The sequence below is a fragment of the Lonchura striata genome, chromosome 17 (assembly GCF_050655825.1).
Source record: "Lonchura striata isolate lonStrDom1 chromosome 17, ASM5065582v1, whole genome shotgun sequence".
Classification (NCBI taxonomy): domain Eukaryota; kingdom Metazoa; phylum Chordata; class Aves; order Passeriformes; family Estrildidae; genus Lonchura; species Lonchura striata.
Window position 1 is genome coordinate 6,131,404 of NC_140719.1, and position 17,639 is coordinate 6,149,042.

General features: G+C 51.6%; 3 protein-coding genes across 8 annotated transcripts in view; all 3 read left to right on the forward strand.

The window, feature by feature from the left end:
* Window positions 1–3,750, forward strand: part of COL27A1 (collagen type XXVII alpha 1 chain) — a 141,654-nt gene extending 137,904 nt beyond the window's left edge. For 5 of the 6 annotated variants that reach the window (XR_014958809.1, XM_085594041.1, XM_077787809.2 and 2 more), the window contains 7 exons: window positions 326–361; window positions 688–714; window positions 912–977; window positions 1,365–1,533; window positions 1,676–1,785; window positions 2,508–2,726; window positions 3,281–3,750. Coding sequence is in view for 5 of the 6 variants with exons in the window: in XM_085594041.1 (XP_085450167.1) it covers window positions 326–361; window positions 688–714; window positions 912–977; window positions 1,365–1,533; window positions 1,676–1,785; window positions 2,508–2,726; window positions 3,281–3,427 (774 nt within the window). In the remaining variant the exon portion in view is untranslated. Of the gene's footprint in view, window positions 1–325; window positions 362–687; window positions 715–911; window positions 1,315–1,364; window positions 1,534–1,675; window positions 1,786–2,507; window positions 2,727–3,280 lie in introns of those variants that run through there. The other variant, XM_085594044.1, reaches the window with a different exon arrangement.
* A 3,031-nt stretch (window positions 3,751–6,781) lies between these two features.
* On the forward strand, window positions 6,782–9,168 carry ORM2 (orosomucoid 2). Its single transcript, XM_021551432.4, has 6 exons — window positions 6,782–7,024; window positions 7,672–7,814; window positions 8,030–8,097; window positions 8,367–8,468; window positions 8,677–8,777; window positions 8,987–9,168. The coding sequence occupies exons 1-6, from the start codon at window positions 6,914–6,916 to the stop codon at window positions 9,038–9,040; spliced, it is 579 nt and encodes a 192-aa protein (XP_021407107.2). The 5' UTR covers window positions 6,782–6,913; the 3' UTR covers window positions 9,041–9,168.
* An 852-nt stretch (window positions 9,169–10,020) lies between these two features.
* On the forward strand, window positions 10,021–15,982 carry LOC110482241 (alpha-1-acid glycoprotein-like). The gene is made up of 6 exons (XM_021551365.4): window positions 10,021–10,309; window positions 11,323–11,465; window positions 12,056–12,129; window positions 12,816–12,926; window positions 14,304–14,407; window positions 15,824–15,982. The coding sequence occupies exons 1-6, from the start codon at window positions 10,205–10,207 to the stop codon at window positions 15,938–15,940; spliced, it is 654 nt and encodes a 217-aa protein (XP_021407040.3). The 5' UTR covers window positions 10,021–10,204; the 3' UTR covers window positions 15,941–15,982.
* Window positions 15,983–17,639: the final 1,657 nt, after the last annotated feature.

Consider the following 17,639-nt stretch of genomic DNA (forward strand, 5'->3'; position numbering starts at 1 on the left):
ATCTTGTATTTAAATAAAATAGTTGCTTTTAGCACGTGTAAATCTTCAGGGTGGGTAATTGCACACCTGGAATGAGTACCTGGCATTAGTGACAACTGAGGAGCTGAAAGGGCTGGGAACAAGGGATGCAGCAGGAATAGACCAGGTGTAGACAGATGTACCCAGAGCAGGGACAAAATGGGACAAAATCTTTTGGAAGTTCTGAGGGACAAGCTGCTGTGAGGTGTAAAAATCCAGCTGGGAACAGATTCCTGCTGGTAAAAACCATGAGAAATGGAAATAAAAACTGGAGCTATTTCACTAACTGATGCCACTCTGTCTTTAGGGTCCTCCAGGCCCACGAGGACACCCTGGCCCTCCGGTATGTATCTGTGGGAAGAGTTCATGAGTGAAACAAGCTGAAATGATTGCCCTGATATCTCCAGAGGGACTGTTCCCTCACTGGAAATTATGGCTTAGCCCCATTCCTCATATGCAAAAACCACGTGTGTGAATGGACCAGTGTTTCTTGTGCTTTAGTCCAAACCATTCCCAGGAGTTTTATAGAGCCAGCATTGTTGCCTCTCTCACTTCTCTGCACTGAGGGGCTCCACGGGAAGGGGGATTTCAAAGGCCATGGCTGAGTATCTGTGCACCAGTGACTGACCAGCTGTCTGGCTGATGCCCCTTTTTTCCTCTGATTTCCAGGGACCGCCAGGAGTTCCAGCCTCGTTTGTAAGTTGCCATTCTCTGTATGTTTGCTAATGATGATCACAAGTCCTGCAGAGCCGAGGTGCTGCTGGGTCCAGCAGGAGATGCTCTGTTAGCAGAGCAGTGCTTGAATGCAGCCTTAGATTGAGAAGTGTTTTCTTGCATCAGGGCATGCCCAACTTCTAACAATCTCAGTTTCCATCTTTTTCACACCACACCAGCAACAAGATGGCTTTGGGGCAGCTTTCCAGACACTGATCGACTCCAACACCGCGCTCAAGAGAGAGGTACGAGGGCGTTTTTTAAGTCCCTGGTCTTTGCTTGGGCTGGAGGCTGGGAATGGTCTCATCAGTGCTTTCTGTGTGTAGAAGGTTTATGCAAAGCTCTGATTTGTCACTGTTCTAATGGAATATCTGGAATTTATGCAGGCAAAAGTCACGTTCTGCTGTGTCACGGATTTGTGAAGCTTCAGACCTCCTGACTTTGTCACTGTGACTTTGCCAGCATTTCAGCAATGTCCTGTTTGGGACAATACAAGGCCTGTGGCTCATTGGCCCCAAGCCAGCAGAGTCTGTTTTTGACCACTGATTTTTCTCAAAATTATGTAGAAACCCTTGTGGTTACAGCCCTCAGTGCTCCCCAGGCACCCCTGACTTACCTTTTTTCCTCTCCAGGGTTACCAAAATCCAGACCTTCTCATGCTGGACCATGGAGGGGAGATCTTTAAGACTCTACACTACCTCAGCAACCTCATTCAGAGCATCAAAAGACCCCTGGGAACCAAGGAAAACCCTGCACGCATCTGCCGGGACCTCATGAACTGTGAACAGAAGATGACCGATGGTAGGAAGCCCCACATGTGCAAAAGCTGTTTCATGTGGTCTCCTTCCCTGGGACCAGTCACCAAGAAACCAAAACTGTCCTTTTGTCACGCACAGAAAAGGTTAAATGTCCTTGTTAATCCCCAAATCCTCCCTTTCCTCAGGTACCTACTGGATTGACCCAAACCTTGGCTGCTCCTCAGACACCATACAGGTCATCTGTAACTTCACCAACGGCGGCCAGACGTGTCTCAGCCCTGTCACTGTCTCCAAGGTAGGCACAGCCCAGCCCCAGAGCAGCATTTCCCAAATATTTACACAGCATGTGTTGTGCCAGGACACTGGACAGTGACCACAAGGACACAGCACACAGGTTGGGGGAGCATTAGTGCAACTGTAACACTCAGAACTGCTCTCAGGAGTTAAAAAAACACACCTGAGGCTCAAGACAAAGCCCTGTGTTCCAGGGATGTTTAATGAACCCATAGTCTTAATGTGACCAGTAATTTCACAAACACGCTGCTCCCAAATCTATTGACTTGGCTTGTGTTTGGGTCACTCTTGCATTTTGTTTTCTGCCGCCTGGAGAAGTGAGGTCAGCCTAAACACACAAGTTTCCAATCAAGTTATTGCTATGGGATTTTTGTTAAGGAAGTACCTGTACTAAAAATACAAATAGCAATATCTGGGCTCGTTTGCAGATGAACTGGAACCTGCTTTTCAAGTGTATTGAGTTTGAAGTTTACATTCTTTTCCTCCTACTTATGGACCTTCTAGTTTGTTCTGCAAAGCAAAGGACCTGCTGTGTCCCCATGAAACTTTCCAAAAGGACTTGGCGTCTGGTCCTCATGCCCATGTTCACATCAAATCCAGCTCTGCACACTGGTGCAGAATGAAGCAGAAGACAGGGACCCCCTTTGCTATCCCACCCTGCACTAACCCTGTTCCCTCAGCCCCTCTGCAGGGCGTCCCTGTGACCTCTCTGTCACCTTACAGCTGGATTTTGACATTGGGAGAGTCCAGATGAACTTCCTGCGACTGCTGAGCTCGGAGGTGGTGCAGCACATCACCATCCACTGCCTGAACACCTCTGTGTGGCGGGAGGGCTCCTCTGAGAGCCCCTCGGAAAAAGCCGTGCGCTTCAGGGCCTGGAACGGGCAGGTGTTCGAGGCCAGCGGGCAGCTCAGGCCAGAAGTGGCAGCTGATGATTGCAAGGTATGTCACTGTGAAAGAGGGAGGGAGAAGTGGAGAGAAATTCCAGAGCCCATTCTGAGGCTCAAGTAACACCTGTACTGTTCATCCTACGAGGGAGAAGGGTCAGGTTTACCAGTTCTCCACTAATTTTCCAGTCCAGGATGCTACAGCAGCTCCTGTGAAGCAGATGGCCTTCAAACAGAAAGCAAAAGATGAAATTCTGAAGTTACTTGTCATGGATAGCAGCAGTTAAATGACAGAAGGGGGGATGGCTCCCCATGGGTGGTGACCCTGGCTCTTGTCTGATGCCACACAGACTGAGGGGACACAGGGCTGCACTCAGACTCACAGCATTAGGAGTTTGTCTTGGTGGTACCACTCAAGCTCAGTTTTCATCAGCCAGATAAAGTGTTCCCCAAAATGTTCTCTAAACCCACCCCAGCCCTGCTCAGCCCAAGGGACAGGCCCTTGTCTCAGAGAGAGATTTCAGACTTACACCTCATGGAACACAATCCTTTCCAGCAGGATTGACCCCCTGGCTCACCAGCTTTCTCTCTGTCCCCCTCCCCACGCAGATCAAGGACGGGCGCTGGCACCGGACCCTCTTTTCCTTCCGGACACAGGACCCTCAGCAGCTGCCCATTGTCAGCATCCACAACCTGCCCCCCTCCCAGCCAGGACAGCAATATCACCTCGAGGTCGGCCCCGTCTGCTTCCTTTGAGCCAAGCTATGGGTCCCGGGCTCTGAGGCTCCAACCCCACCACAGCCTGTCCCTACAGGGGCTCTCCCCCCTCTCTGCAGCAAGGACAGCTGGGCTGTATCTTTTGGGCCAACTCTTGCTCCAGCCTTTGGCTCAAGGTCTCCAAGAACCCATGATCTACTGAACTCAGCCAGTTGTTGAAAGGAGGAGGAAGAAGGAGGTGGGGGAAGCGGGCATCAGTCAGGACGTGAGCAGTGAAAAGGGATCAGGGGACTGGATGTTGTGGTTCCACACATAAAGCTTTTTCCGTGACCAAAGAAAACATTGAGAGAAACCTCAAGCGACTTGCAGCGTGTGGGTTTTTTTTGTTCTTTCCCCCCCCCATCCACCCACCCAACCATTTTTGTCTGGTTCCTGAGTTACCAAATGTCCTTTCCATTGAAAAAAAAAATGATTAAAAAAAAAAAATAGAGCTTTCCTCTCAGAGCTTGTCACCTTCTGGACAGCCACGTGCTGCATCAGGTCTCCCAGGCGGAGCCGCAAGTTGAATCTGGCTGCTCTGTGTACAGGAAGCATTTTGATGTGCAATATTAGAAGAAACAAAATATATATATTATATTATTTAAAGCAAAAAGAAAAAGGAAAAAAAAAGAAAAAAAAGCCAAGTTCCTCCTTCCATGAGTTTAATCAACACTCCCTCTCAACGTGTGGTGTTGGAGTAGAGGAGAGTCACGAAGCCAAGAAGGGGGAATGGAAAGAGGAGAGGGGAAGAGATTGGTGCTAAACTAGAGAGAGGGAATGGGCTCATCTGATTTGTTTCTACCTCTCACTGTGAAATCTCTGGTGCTCTTAAAAAAGTGTGTTATTTTATATATATGACTTTATTTAAGGTTGTGAAGGTGCTACAATGTCTTGCCACAGACCCAAAAAAAAAAAAAAAAAAGCCCCATAGAATCATCTCTCTGTTAAGAGAGGAGATTGTGTTCTACAGTTAAATCAGAGAAACAGCCACCTTAAAAGGGATCCTTCAGTGGCCATGGGTGCCAATAACACAACTCACACCACAGCCAACACCATTTACGGGATAATTTACAAGCAAATTTGCTTTTTTTTTGTTTTTTCCTTCATCAGCACTTCACTGCTTTGGGAGTGAGTGAGGGACACAGCTCATCTAGAAGTGTTGAGCCTCAGAGAGCTCCTCTGGAGCTGTTGAGTTGGGCTGTACTGAGCTGCCCACACGACTCCCTGGACCAAGCTCACGTTTAAACCCAGCTCTGCAGCTCTTCCCTCGGCCCCTCTGTCAAGACTCATGTGATGGTACCTTGTTTCAGAACCCAGCCAAGCTTGGAAGGGTTTTGTTCTGTTAAGTTTTGTAGAAATTTAGTCTCTATATGTAAATTTGGAGGATTTTTTTTTAAAGAGGATAATTATGGTAATCTTTAATTCTATATAAGGAATAATATTGATGTAATCAGAGCTGTACTGTATCAGAAACTCTTCAGTGCCTGTTTGGAGTTTTCATGTTTCATACGGACTATGGATTTTATTTTTTTGAGGGGAAAAAAATTATCTGTGAGTCTCTCTTTGTGTATTTTTTTTTGTCACTACTGCCTGCTGGTTGGTTCCCAATCACCGTCAGAAAAGGTTAACAGGATCTGTCCCTAATACCTCACCCTCCACGCAGCCCCTGCCAGAAATACCTCATCCCCAGGCCAAAATCACCACCACCCATCACTCGCTGCCTCCCTGCAACCCCCCATACTCCAGATCCCTCCATTTCTCATCCCGTGCCATTGGTTTTGTGTTTTCTCAAGGCTGCAGTTACCATTTGTTCTCCTTAAAGCTTTTTATTTTCCTCCTTTTCTTTTCCATTTTTTTTTTTTTTTAACTTTAAATAAATATTTAAAACTGAGGCAATGGAACAGGACTGGAATGGTTTGGTTTTTTGGGTTTTTTTTTCCCTTCATAAGAAACCAGGTGGGCAGGAGGTGCAGAAATACCCCATTTCCCTGGGGTTCCCCCAAGTGATCTGAGGAGATAAACCCACACCCCAAACCTTGCTGTGATGCCAAATGCACAACAAGATCAGGATCCCCTTGGCTCCCAACTGCTGTGCCTCATCCCCGTCCCCATCCTGCCACAGTGCTGGGGAGCAAGAGGGGGAGGGGGAAAGAAAGGGGAAAGGAAAGAAAATAAAGAGGGAAGGAAAAAAAGGGAAAGAAAAAAAAAAGGAAAGAAAAAAAATGGAAAGGAAAAAAATGGAAAGGAAAAAATGGAAAGGAAAAAATGGAAAGGAAAAAAGGTGGAAAGGAAAAAATATGGAAAGGAAAAAATATGGAAAGGAAAAATTGAAAGAAAAAAAATGAAAGGGAAAAGAAGAAGGGGAAGGGGAAGGGGAAGGGGAAGGGGAAGGGGAAGGGGAAGGGGAAGGGGAAGGGGAAGGGGAAGGGGAAGGGGAAGGGGAAGGGGAAGGGGAAGGGGAAGGGGAAGGGGAAGGAAAGGAAAGGAAAGGAAAGGAAAGGAAAGGAAAGGAAAGGAAAGGAAAGGAAAGGAAAGGAAAGGAAAGGAGATGTAGGGTGAAATTGGGGTGGGGGGAAAGGAGGAGGGTGGGAACACTAAGGGAGAGAAAAGGGGAAAGAAGAGGGCAACAGCAGGGGGCAAAAAAACAGGGTGCCAAAGGGAAAGAAGGAAGCAAAGGGAGGGAAATTCTGGTTTTTTTGGGACAAAAAGCAGAGGCGCTGCCTCGGGCGGTGCCGGTTGCGACAGGGCCCGAGCCAGGTTTGCCCAGCCCTGCTCGGCCCCTTCCCGGCACCGCTGGGCACTGAGCAGCTGCTGGGGCAGGCTGGAAGCAAACATGTCTAATTAATTAATCACCACACTTGATTACGATGCCAACATCAGGGGAGCTGTGCGGCGCTGTTGAATAGGGAGATGCTGCATTTAAAGAAGTTGTCATGTTTAATTTTAAAATTAAAAAAGGTTTTTAAAAGGTCTCAGTTCCCTGCCTCACAGCCAAGTCCCCCAGCCCATGGAATCACCCATGGCATCTGCCCTGCAGCCCCGTGTCCCAGGGGAAAACCAGGGGAGGGTGGACCAAAGCCCTTAGAGCTGCCAGCCAGCCATGTCCCTGAGGGTTTCTGTGCCCTGTGAAAGCCATGTCCCGCTGCCCTCAGTGTCCCCAAGGTCTCCAAACACACCTGAAGCCGCCGAGCACTTCGCCAGGCACCCACAAAATTAATTGCATTTCTGAGAACAAAAGCCTGCATTGGGGAAGCGTTAGGTTGGGGTAAGGGGAGGGGGGTGTTTCCTCCCCCTGTGCTGGAGAAATCCAAGATTTTGCAAGCTGAATTTCCCCCACCTGCTATTGCTTCATGCCTGAGCAAACAGCCCAGCAGCGGAACAGGGACGTTGGTGCTGGGGATGTCCAGCGGTGCTGGCAGCCCTATATAAGGGACAGAGCTGAGCAAAGCCTGGCAGAGCAGGAGCATCCTCCTAGACAGCCAGGAGATGTTGGCCACCCTCACCCTCTTCCTGGGGCTGCCCCTGGCCCTGGCCACCGAGTCCCCAAGCTGTGCCCCGCTTGTCCCGATCACCTTCGACAACACCACCATCCCTCAGGTAAGCCCTGCCCTCAGCCAAGGCACCCTTCCTCTCCTTTCCTATCAGCACCCCTGGGCCCCGTGGACATGGGAGGGGTCATGGCAGGAGCATTGGCAGCTCAGTGGTTATCTCACTGCCTGCCCATGGTTGTTCTCCTAAAAAAACCCAGACTGCTGCACGGGGAAGGGGTGAAGCCTTGCAGCTCTGCACCCATAATCTCACAAGCAGGCACTTTTGGGGAATCCTGCTTCCATCTCCTTGCCAGCCAGGCTGGGCAGCACCACCCCAATGCCTCAGCACTCTGTTTTAAGTCCTTCAAGTGATGGTGGCACAGGTCACGAGTCTCCATCCGCAAACCCTTCACTGTATAAACAATATTTATTCCCTCGGGAGCTTTTAATGAGAGTAAAGCAATGACAGCCTGGCCTGGAGCAGGAGAAACACCATTTCAGAAAAAACTGGTTATCCTGGGAGCTGGAGCACTGCCTTTACAGAAAGGGAACAAAACCCAGAGACACTCACCCAGCCTGGATCCTGCCCAGGGCATCACCTACAGCTGCTCCTGCCCGTGGCACGTCGGACGCAGAGTTTGCCTCACTCAGGGGGTGCCTGCGGGTGAACCTGGCACAGCCCCACCAACCTTCCCCACTCTGCTCCCTCTGCAGATCCTGGGACAGTGGTTCTACATCACCGGGGCCTCCAGGTATCCCCCTCACCTGGCAGAGCTGAGGGCAGTGACATTTGCAGCTTTTTCCTTCTCTCCAGGCAGCCACGAGGATGAGCTCAACTGCACCGAAATCATAAGAATGTAAGGACAGGGATTCGTGCCCTGATCTGGCTCCCCCATCCCCAGGGGCATTTCTACCCTCTGGTGTCACCCTCCGGGCTGAGACACCTCACAAATTCAGGGTTGGAGAGCCACATTTATTTAAGCTCTGCAGTCCTGCTCATGTTCCAAATCCCTCAGGGTTGGTTGGGGCAAGCTTGGGGGTGTTTGCTCCCTCTGGCCTCTCTGCCCCACAGGAATGAGACGTGTGTGGTGAAGAACTCCACGATCCAGGTCTTCCAGCAGAACTCCACCATGGCACATGGTAAAGCACCACTGGGATGGGATGGGGGGACTCAGCCAGCCCTTGAACCCTCCTGCTTCTGCCCCCAGTATGTGGCACCCTGAGCCTTTTACACCTAAAATCATGTCTGGAGGTGGGGGAAAAAATTTCTTCCGCCACACAGCACGTCTGTGGCAGCACTGTGGGACCAGAGTGGTCCCCACTGGGATGAGTCGCAAGGATGAAAGGTGATGAGCCTCAGCATGGGGTGGATCCTCATGGGGAAATCTCTCTCTCTCCATACCTTCCAGTTGATAACGGGGTGGTTTCCATGGCCAGACTGATCCAAAGCGACAAAGACCTGCTGATCCTGAACCACATCAACATTGATTTCCCAAGTCTGAGTCTCTCAGGTGAGCAGATACTTCTCCAGGGACAAATCAAGGGGCATGGACATCTCCAGACCTCACAAGCAGGGCAAAAAGTCTCTTTTCCCCTGACACAGAGAGGGGAAAGATGGGGAGAGGCAGTGAGCTCCCCATCTGCACTACAGGGATCACCCAGGAGCAAAGCAACTCTCAAACTCCATGTCTTTCCCTCCCTCCTCCATTTCTCTGACAGCACGGACACCCAATGTAAGCAAGGAGCACATGGAGGAGTTCAAAGCCCACCTGCAGTGCCTGGGCTTCACTGAGGAGGAGGTGTTCTACACTTCCATAGAGGTACAAACCCCTCCCCAGGGTGGATGAGCCCCAGGCCAGGCTCTGGTTCCAGCTGGGATGGGGGTTTGTGGGGAATGTAAATTTAGTCCCCCAGCACAGCTTCCCTGCTGTGCATCCCCACTCCCCCTCGAGCCTCCTACCCCAGCTCCTACCATTCCTGGTGGTTCTGGGGTGAGGGAGCTCCAAGGGCTGATCTCCTCTCTCCCCAGCATGCCTGTCCCCTGCCCGGGGGTGAAGACAATGCAGATCCTCAGCTGGGGTAACCCCCATGGACGGGTCAGCTGCTCCATCCTCATCCTCCTCCAGGCTCAGCACAGCCTCAGAACCTTTATCCATGTTTTGGTTTTTCCTTCTGGATTAACTGGGCCCAAAATAAACTCCTACATTTGAACCACTGGCTGCTCCATCTTCTCTGGGACATCCTCCTGCCTGCCTTGCCCATGGTGCTGCACCTCCAAACCCACCCAGAGACGTGAAACGCTCCAGATAAAACCCAACCAGGACCAAGTGTGGCAGCTCTGTGGTGGCAGGGGACCCTCCCAGGGTCAGGACACTGGGACATGAGCACCCACCCATCAGGGTGACACACAGACCTGCCAACCCCCTCGAGTCTCCCCCACCACAGCACTCTCAGCACCTGGACAACCCCACCCTCAATTTTCAAGCCAAATCCCACAAGGCTCCATCGATGCCACAGGCTTGTGCAGGGGTCGCTGCAGGGTGAGGTGACATGAGGGGACACTGCACCTTCCCCAGGTCTCTCTGAGGAGGGGAAAGGGGGGAGGATGGGGAAAACCATCACCCAGAGCAAAGTGTTCAGGGGGATTCTGCTGCCGGGGAGGAACAGGCACACACACTGCCAGGGGAACAAGACCTGCCTGGCTGACACACAGGGACAGCAGCAGGACAGGGGGGTCAGGGAGCTGCACAGGGGATGTGTCCAGCTGGACACGAGTGACATCTGAGGCCCATAAGCACCGCTTTTAAGGCCAGTTTTGGCAAGGACTGCAAAAGCACCTTCTCTTCAAAGCCCCCTTGGGCTTTGCCTGAGATTGGGGCGGGGGTTCTGCAGCCAAACCAGCACAGGGAGGGCTGCACATCTCAACAGCAGAGCAAGAGGTGACTACAGCAGCTGCTCGCAGGAAGATTCAGAGCAGATTCAGGGCAGGTTGACGTTTTAAATGCAGTAACTGCATCACCAAGAGCCCACTCCTACCAGCACCGCCGCCAGCAGCCACATCCGAGGCCGGGGCGAGTGCCAAGAGCGCGGCTCTTCCCTGGGCATCGCCCCCAAAGGGCTCCGCTTGCGACACGGGCGCAGATCCGGCAGCCCCGGGCACATCCTGTCCGCTCCCAGCAGAGCTGCAGGAGCCAGCAGCGCCCGTCCGTCTGTCCGTCTGTCCGTGCAGGACTGGGCTCGGCCAGCCATGGGCTCGGCCGGGCTCCTGCTCGTCCTGGGGCTCGCAGCGCTGCTGCCCGCGGATGCCGCGCCCTGCGGAGCGCAGCGCCCCGACAGCTCCACGGCCGCCCAGGTAGGACCGGGGGCTGGGGCTGCCCCGGGCTGCAGCCGCCCTCGGGGTGCTCTGCTGAGCTCGCTGTCCCCCGGGAAAGGGCAAAACCTCGTCCCCACCTTGTCCCCACCTTGTCCCCCAGCGCATCTGCCGAGGTGCTGTCACTAAGCGCCTGCAGCGAACGGGAAAGGTTTGCTGTCCAAGACACCTGGAATTTTCTCAGGTTCCAACAGTGCCCTTCAAACAAGGAGGGTGGGCTGGGTATTTTCTGGTGTAAATCCCCCGCGACAGAGCCGGGCTGCCCTGACCCTGCCGCACCACAGCCGGCGCCAGCACCCTTCCCAAACCCCACACTCAGCTATTATTTGCCCCCCCTCCAGTCCATTTTCAAATATTTCACCTTGTCGCTGCCAATGCTGAGACAGAGTGAAAATTTCACGGGGTAGAAATCCATTTGGATTTAGGTGAAATGTGCCGCTTTGAGCTTGCTAGCATAAATAAAATATGCTGTTTAGTCCGGTAACTGCAAAACTAATAGAACTGCCCCAGCTGAAGAGAGAATGCGAATTTCCAAGCTAAAGAGGTAAAAAAAGATTCCTCGGATCTTGAAACGGGGCAGAGAGACGCAGGAGTTCTTTCTGTACTTTTAGACAAAAACTGAGTACAAGTGTAACTAGCTGTAGGTGTAATTCGAAATCAGCAGAATGAATATGAACTAACCTATTGTGAAATTGTATGTATATGTAAATTAGTTAAGGGTAATAAGAAAGGCTCGGGAGTCCTTAGGGGCACGCACGTCCTTTGGGGCGAATGAGTCCCCACATGCGGCCAGCGCTGTAATAAACATCCCGTCCCTACAAATCTTTATAGGAATGGTGGGGTTGTGATTTTTCATCCGTGTTTCAATGCAAGAGCCCTAGCAGAAGATCAGAGAACTAGCAGCACTACCAATTTTGGCACGGGGAGGGTGGAAGTCTCAGGGTCCCTCGTGCAAACCCAGCAGTGTCACACCTGTCCCTCCCTCGCTCCCCCAGCTGCTGGGGACGTGGCTGTACGTGGCAGGGGCTGCCCAGTTCCCCCAGCACCAGGTGGAGATGCTGCTCATCGACCACGCCTTCCTGCGCCTGGAGCCCGGTGCCGGCGGGCAGGAGCTGCTCGTCAGCCACTACGTGGCCGTGTGAGTGCAGCCCCCGTGCCCTCCACCCATCCCCTCCCTGCTGCAGCCCTAAAACCTTTCAGCACAAGATCTGAGCACGGTTCCAGATTGCTTTCTCCAAAAGGAGTTCGTTTTCTCCTGCCTGCTCAGGGCAACCTCTCCCCCATCCCCTTTATTTACTCATTTATTTACTCATTTATTTCAACAGACCGTTTTGCAGGGCAGAGGTCTAGCAGGCATCAAGCCATGCAGGCAAGGAGAAGACTTCTGCAGGGGAGGAGAACTTTCCAGAAGTCCCTGTGCCTGTTTCCCCCACGGGGTCAGAATTTCAGGGGATATTTTTCTGTACAAACACAGGCAGCACTTTGAGGTTTCAGTTATTTCAGGGGGGAAACTGAAACTGTCTGACCACCAAGGGCTGGGGGAGCAATGGCAAGGCTGAGGCCACGAGCTGCCACCACGGGAGGTCAGGCAAAGGCACCAGAGAAATGCCTCAATTTTAGCAGGGGAGAAGTTAACCCTGAGGAGGAGGTGGCAGGTGCCCAATGCAGGGCTGGGGCTTTGCTGGTCCTTCCAGACAACGGCATCACCCCCTTCCCCTCTCTCTCCAGGGGGGACCAATGTTTTACCAACAACCTCACCTACCTGGAGGTCGCTGCGGGTAACGCCACGCTGGTGAAGCACGGTGAGCAGCAGGGCTGGGGTTAACACCTACCAGGGACTGACACACACAAAGGGCCCTTGTCCCTGATTTACTTTATCCTCTGCATTTTATTCCAGTGTCTCTGCCTGTCTTTGAAGCCTGGTGGGCTCCAAACAGCTCCCCAATGCCAGGGGCACCCAGGTTATTCCTGCTCCTGGGGCACCCCAGGGATCCCAACCCTGCTGTCCATGCACATTAAACCCACAGAGTAGTGCTGTGCCAGGAGCCAGCCTGCTCCTTCCCGGCAGCAGAACACCATCCTGTTTGTGAACTTATTTCACAATCCCCTGGGGAAAGGCGTGGCAGGTTTCGGTGAATTAATGAAACCTCTTGTTCCGAGTTGCTTCCTCCTTGCTGAGTGGGGTGAGCCAGTCTTGGGGTGGGAATTGCAGCCCCCTGGGACACAGTTTGCACTGACCCCTCATACCCTGAGTCCCAACACACTGCATCATTCCACATTCCAACAGCAACACAGGAGCTGGGGGACTTTGGCTCTTTCACACCCCAGCCCCATTTTCAAGAAATACAATTTATATAAACCAAGAGCCAAAAAAATTACCATATTTCAGGACATTTTTACTCACCTGAAATCACTATCCACACCTGGGCTGGAGTTTATTGCTGCTGCAGCACTGAAAATCTGAATTATCGTGTCTGTTCTCTCCAAGCCAAGACCCAGCAAACTGAGGGGATGCTGATGAACATGAGCTCTGAAAACCTTTTGCTCATCCAGTACCAAATGCAGAAGGAAAGGACGTATTTGGGGCAGTATCTCTACGGTATGAAACTCCATCCTAAAGTGATTTAAAGCTATCACAGCACACCCACACACAAAGTTAGCAACTAAAACCATACAGCAACTTGGTTTCACCAGCACTCAATTACTTTCCTGAGACCAACTCTCAGGGGTCATGGGATTTGCAAACTCCATTAAACCCCACATCTCCTGGCAGAGCAGGGAAAGCAAGTTAAAGACCAAACCCACTTACACCATAAATATTCAAAGAACAGGAAGCAAATACAAATACACAATTGATATCATTGTAAAATCTCAAAATTTTCAAGCCAACCATGATGTTTCAGTACTTACCTCCCAGGGCAGAGCACATGGCTTTGCAGTGCTAAAGCTGATGAGATTTAACCACAAACCCATAAAGCAGCAGTTTTGACTCTGATAAGGCTCCTCATCATCCTGCCAGGCTGCAAAGCAGTTGCTTAAGAGATTTTGAAGACAGATATAGAAAACTGCCTCCATACTCTGCCTTGGTCCCTCCTGACACCCCAGGAGTAGCAAACCATCCTGCAACCCCTTTAAGCTTACAGGACCAGAGTTGTTTGGGAGAGGATTGAACAAATGATGCCCAGGGTTGGTTTTGTTCAGGTGTGCTCACTGTGGGGGTGAGAGACCCCCACACATCCACTGCAAGCACTGGTGGGGGAGGTAGGGAGGCAAGGACAGGGGCGTTGTGGGAATCCAGGGCTTCCCTCTGGCTGCCCTGGCAGGTCTGGGACCCTGGCAGGGGTCAGGAACCCCCCTGGACAGAGCCCCCAGAGACACTGGCTGTGATCTCTGGCCATGGAAAAGAGTTTGCAATCTTACAGCATGAATTACAAGCTCTGAGTGTTTGATATGAGTAATAATTCAGTGTGGCACGGGTGCAAAAGTAAAATTTTAGGATTCTAGATTAGGGGTCCAAAGGGGACAAGATAGAGGAAATTGGGTGTGCCTTGTCCTTTTTCTCCTTCTTCATGCCCTCCATGTTTCACTGTGGTGTTGGCATTTCTCTGTTGGTTCAGGCTGGGGACACACTGTCCAACGTAGGTGACAGATATTGGCACGTTATTGTAAATGCAGCCCAGGGAGTTTCTGGTATTTAATGTTTGTCACATCCCACTGAGGGCAGAGCCCCACACGCTGCCCTGCAGGACAGAGCTGGGCAGGGCAGCAGAACATGTGAGAGATAAATAGAATAAACAACCTGGAAACCAGCACAGACCAATTATGGCTTCTGCTTTGGCAGCGGGGCTGACAGACAGAGACTTTCTACAATCTTGGGATCATCAATACCTCAGATTCCAACAGGGCGTGGCACAAGGGGCTGTGCTGGGGCCACCAGTCCATATTTAACACCTGACAAATCCTTCTCCTTCTGCAGCCCGGAGCCTGAGCCTGAGCACGGCTGACAAGGAGGAGTTTGAGCAGCACGTGGAGTGCCTGGGGCTGAGGGCAGAGCAGATCGTGTACGCGCCGTGGAGAACGGTACCGAGCACCCCGAGAACCCCGAGCACCCCGGGCCACCACAGCCCCCTCCAGGCAGGGCTGCAGACCCGGGCTGCACCTCCAGCTGCCAAACTGGGCTCTTGGAGACACCTTTTCCATGTGTTGGAAATTACTTATAGGATTAAATAATCACAGACTTGCTTCAGCCGAGGTTTAAAATAGCAACCCCAAAGCGTGCACCTGAGCATCTCCACTGGGAACCCCCAAAACTGCCTGCCTACCCCTGCCAGGGGGGCAATAGGCAAGGGATTTTTGCCCTGAAGTTACTGATTTTGCCTTGAAACCCCAGGTTTTGCCCCCTAGGAATGACCAGCTGCCCCCAGGAGCTGAAGAAAGGGCAAGAGGCACCAGGGATTTTTTCCCTTCGGGTTTTCCACCAAAACATTAACCAGGTCCAGTTCTCACCTCTGCCACCCAATTTAAGACATTTTATCCTGTAAATGAGCCAGGCCCTGAGTCAGCTTGACAGGGGCTTCTGTTTGCAAAGTGAAGGTGAAAAACATCTTACCTTTGCTGCTCTGTCCTGGTCATCTGCTCATCCATGTCAGCAGGCTCTGAGTTTTCAGAGATGCCCAAAATCCCACTCCAAGCCACCAGGCTGGATCCAGCATTGTCCCCAGCACTTCTCCAGCCTCAAGTGGTGGCTTTGAAAACCACCCCACAGGTTCAGGGGAATGGAGGACGGGGACAGAGTGAAAGCCTGGGAATGGGGCTGCACCTGGGGCAGGTCTCCTCTCCCATTTAGCAAACGAGCAGCACCTGGGAGGCAGAGCCCAGCTCCTCCACATTAACTGCATGCAGCTGTGGACTGGGGGGGTTGCAGTCTCTGGATCACATTTAAATTTGGGCAGAATGAGGGGAATTAGGACTGTCTGTGCTTACAAACTGTGGTGCAATTAGGATTGGCAGCTACTGCCCAAAGCAAGCCACTGCACTTGAGGAGTAAAAAACCAACTAAACAAACACAGAAAACATTTTGGGGCCTTTTGTCATCAGGCTGAAGGAGGTGGATGTGAGCAGAGCACAGGAGCAGACTCACAAAGCCCCATGTCAGCTGCAGGCTTTAACAGAACTTAACCTACATAGAGTGCCTGAGCAGCACAAGCTTTTTACTTATTTCCCCCAAAGTCTTGAATTTCCCCCTTTCCTTCAGAGCACACATACTCCAACTTTGCCCCAGAAACTTGGTTTCCTCTTTCCAGCACAGACATGGAAAATGGCACCAGCAGGAGCTGAGCACCTGGGCAAGCATTTTTCTGTGCCTGGGCCAGCATAGGGAAGCCTTCTTAGACGTAATCAACTAAAAGAAGAAAGGAAAATATTTCTTTCTTGAGTATATTCTCTGTTGCTGGCACCTTGGCAGATTCACTTACCCTGGTTTTGTTGTTTTGACAGGAGGTGTGTCAAGTGAAAGAAGCCGAAGGCAGCGACAGCCCCCACGCAGAGCCTGCGGCTGCAGCCACAGCAGCACCAGCCCCAGGGACTCCCTGGCCTGGCAGTGCAGGGAACTGACCCCACACAGGGCAATAAACGTTTCCTTCAAATTGCATACAATTTGGTGCCAATTTTGAGAGCAGAGGGTTCTGAAGGGTGCAGAAGTGGGGTTTGCAAAAAGAGAACGAATGCCCAATTCACCTCGTGTGTCATCCAGCTAGGAGCTGGGAGAGTCAGCCTGGAGCAGTGAGCTTGGAAAAGTGCTCTGCCAAAAAGCAGTGCTGCAATGCAGCAGTGAGAGAGAGCAGCCGGGAGAGGGCAATCATAAACTATTTTAAATAAGCAAAACAAGCATTTGAGGAGTAACTGGAATATAGAGAAGGTTGGAAACTTAGCTGTAACTGTACAGCCTGAGGAAAAGGGGGCTTAGCTAAAAGGGACCACCCAGTTCTCCTGACAGCAGCTTGACTGCCAGGTAGCCCAGGTGGGACAGATGTTCCTGCCCAAAACCTCTGGACCAGGCAAGTGCTCCCTGATAATTCCATCCACAGCTCGGTTTGCACACCGTGTCTGACACTGACAAATTATCCTCCTGCCAGAGAGGGAAGGGCTGCTAACCCAACCCAGTCTGGATTTTTAGTTTTCAGAGAAAAAGTCACCATTTCTCAGCAAGCTCAACACCCTGGAGATGGGAAGTGCCATGATGACATTTCTCTCCATGCCTCCAGTAAGCCCCTGCACTCACCAGGCACTTCACACACCCCTTATCCCAGCCCCAAGGGGGGTCAGCACCACCCCTGCCATTGTAAAAGTGGGCAAGTGTGACAAGAGACTGCTGCTGCTGCCTGTCTGGAGAGTAACTCAGGCTCAGCTCTAACTTCATAATTAAGCACTGAAAATATCTCTCTTCCTTAAAAAGGAAGAAAATGAGAATAGCCAGAGGGAAGGCAGGAGCGAGCTCTGTCAGTCCCTCTGGAGCTCCAGGGTGCTCTGTTTCTGTTCTGCCCCAGACAAAATTTCAGTGCCTTTGGAGTGACTGCTCTAGCAAAAATGAATTTTACAAGATGACAGAATCATTAAGGTTGGAGAAGACTTCCAAGGTGACCAATCCCCACCTTGTCAACCAGACCAGAGCACTGAGCACCAATCCAGTCAACTCCTTGGACACCTTCAGGGATGGGGATTCCATCACCTTCCAGGGCAGCCCCTTCCTATAACCTGACAAATCCTTCAGTGAAGAAATTCCTCCTGATGTCCAATCTGAGCCTCCCCTGGCACAGCTTGAGGCCATTCCCTCTCCTGCTGTCCCTTGTTCCCCAGAGCAGAGCCCGACCCCCACCTGCACCCTCCTGTCTCAGGGAAATGCAGAGTGAGGTCTCCTCCGAGATTATTTTTTCCAGCAGGATAAAAATTAAGTTCAACCTGATCCCTCCAGGTCTCGAGGCACAGATGCCCAGCCAGCTCTTGCTCATCCACCTCTTTATCAGCCTGTGATGTGAAACACAACTCCCCAACCTCTCTGAGGGGATGCTGGCAGCAGCCTCCAGTGCTGCGGGTCAAGGATCCAGCTCAGCTGACACCACTGGAGAGCTGTGGCTCAGATTACAAAAACCCAGACTTTATGAGTAGATTTATAGCTGAATAAAAGCCTTGGATTACAGTAGGAGACGTAAGGAACAAATAAAGCCAGCCAGGCCCCCACAGCAAGTTTTGTTAACCAAATCAGAGGCCACTTGCACCACCAGCTATGGCTCCTGAAGGACCTTCAAGGGTAGCT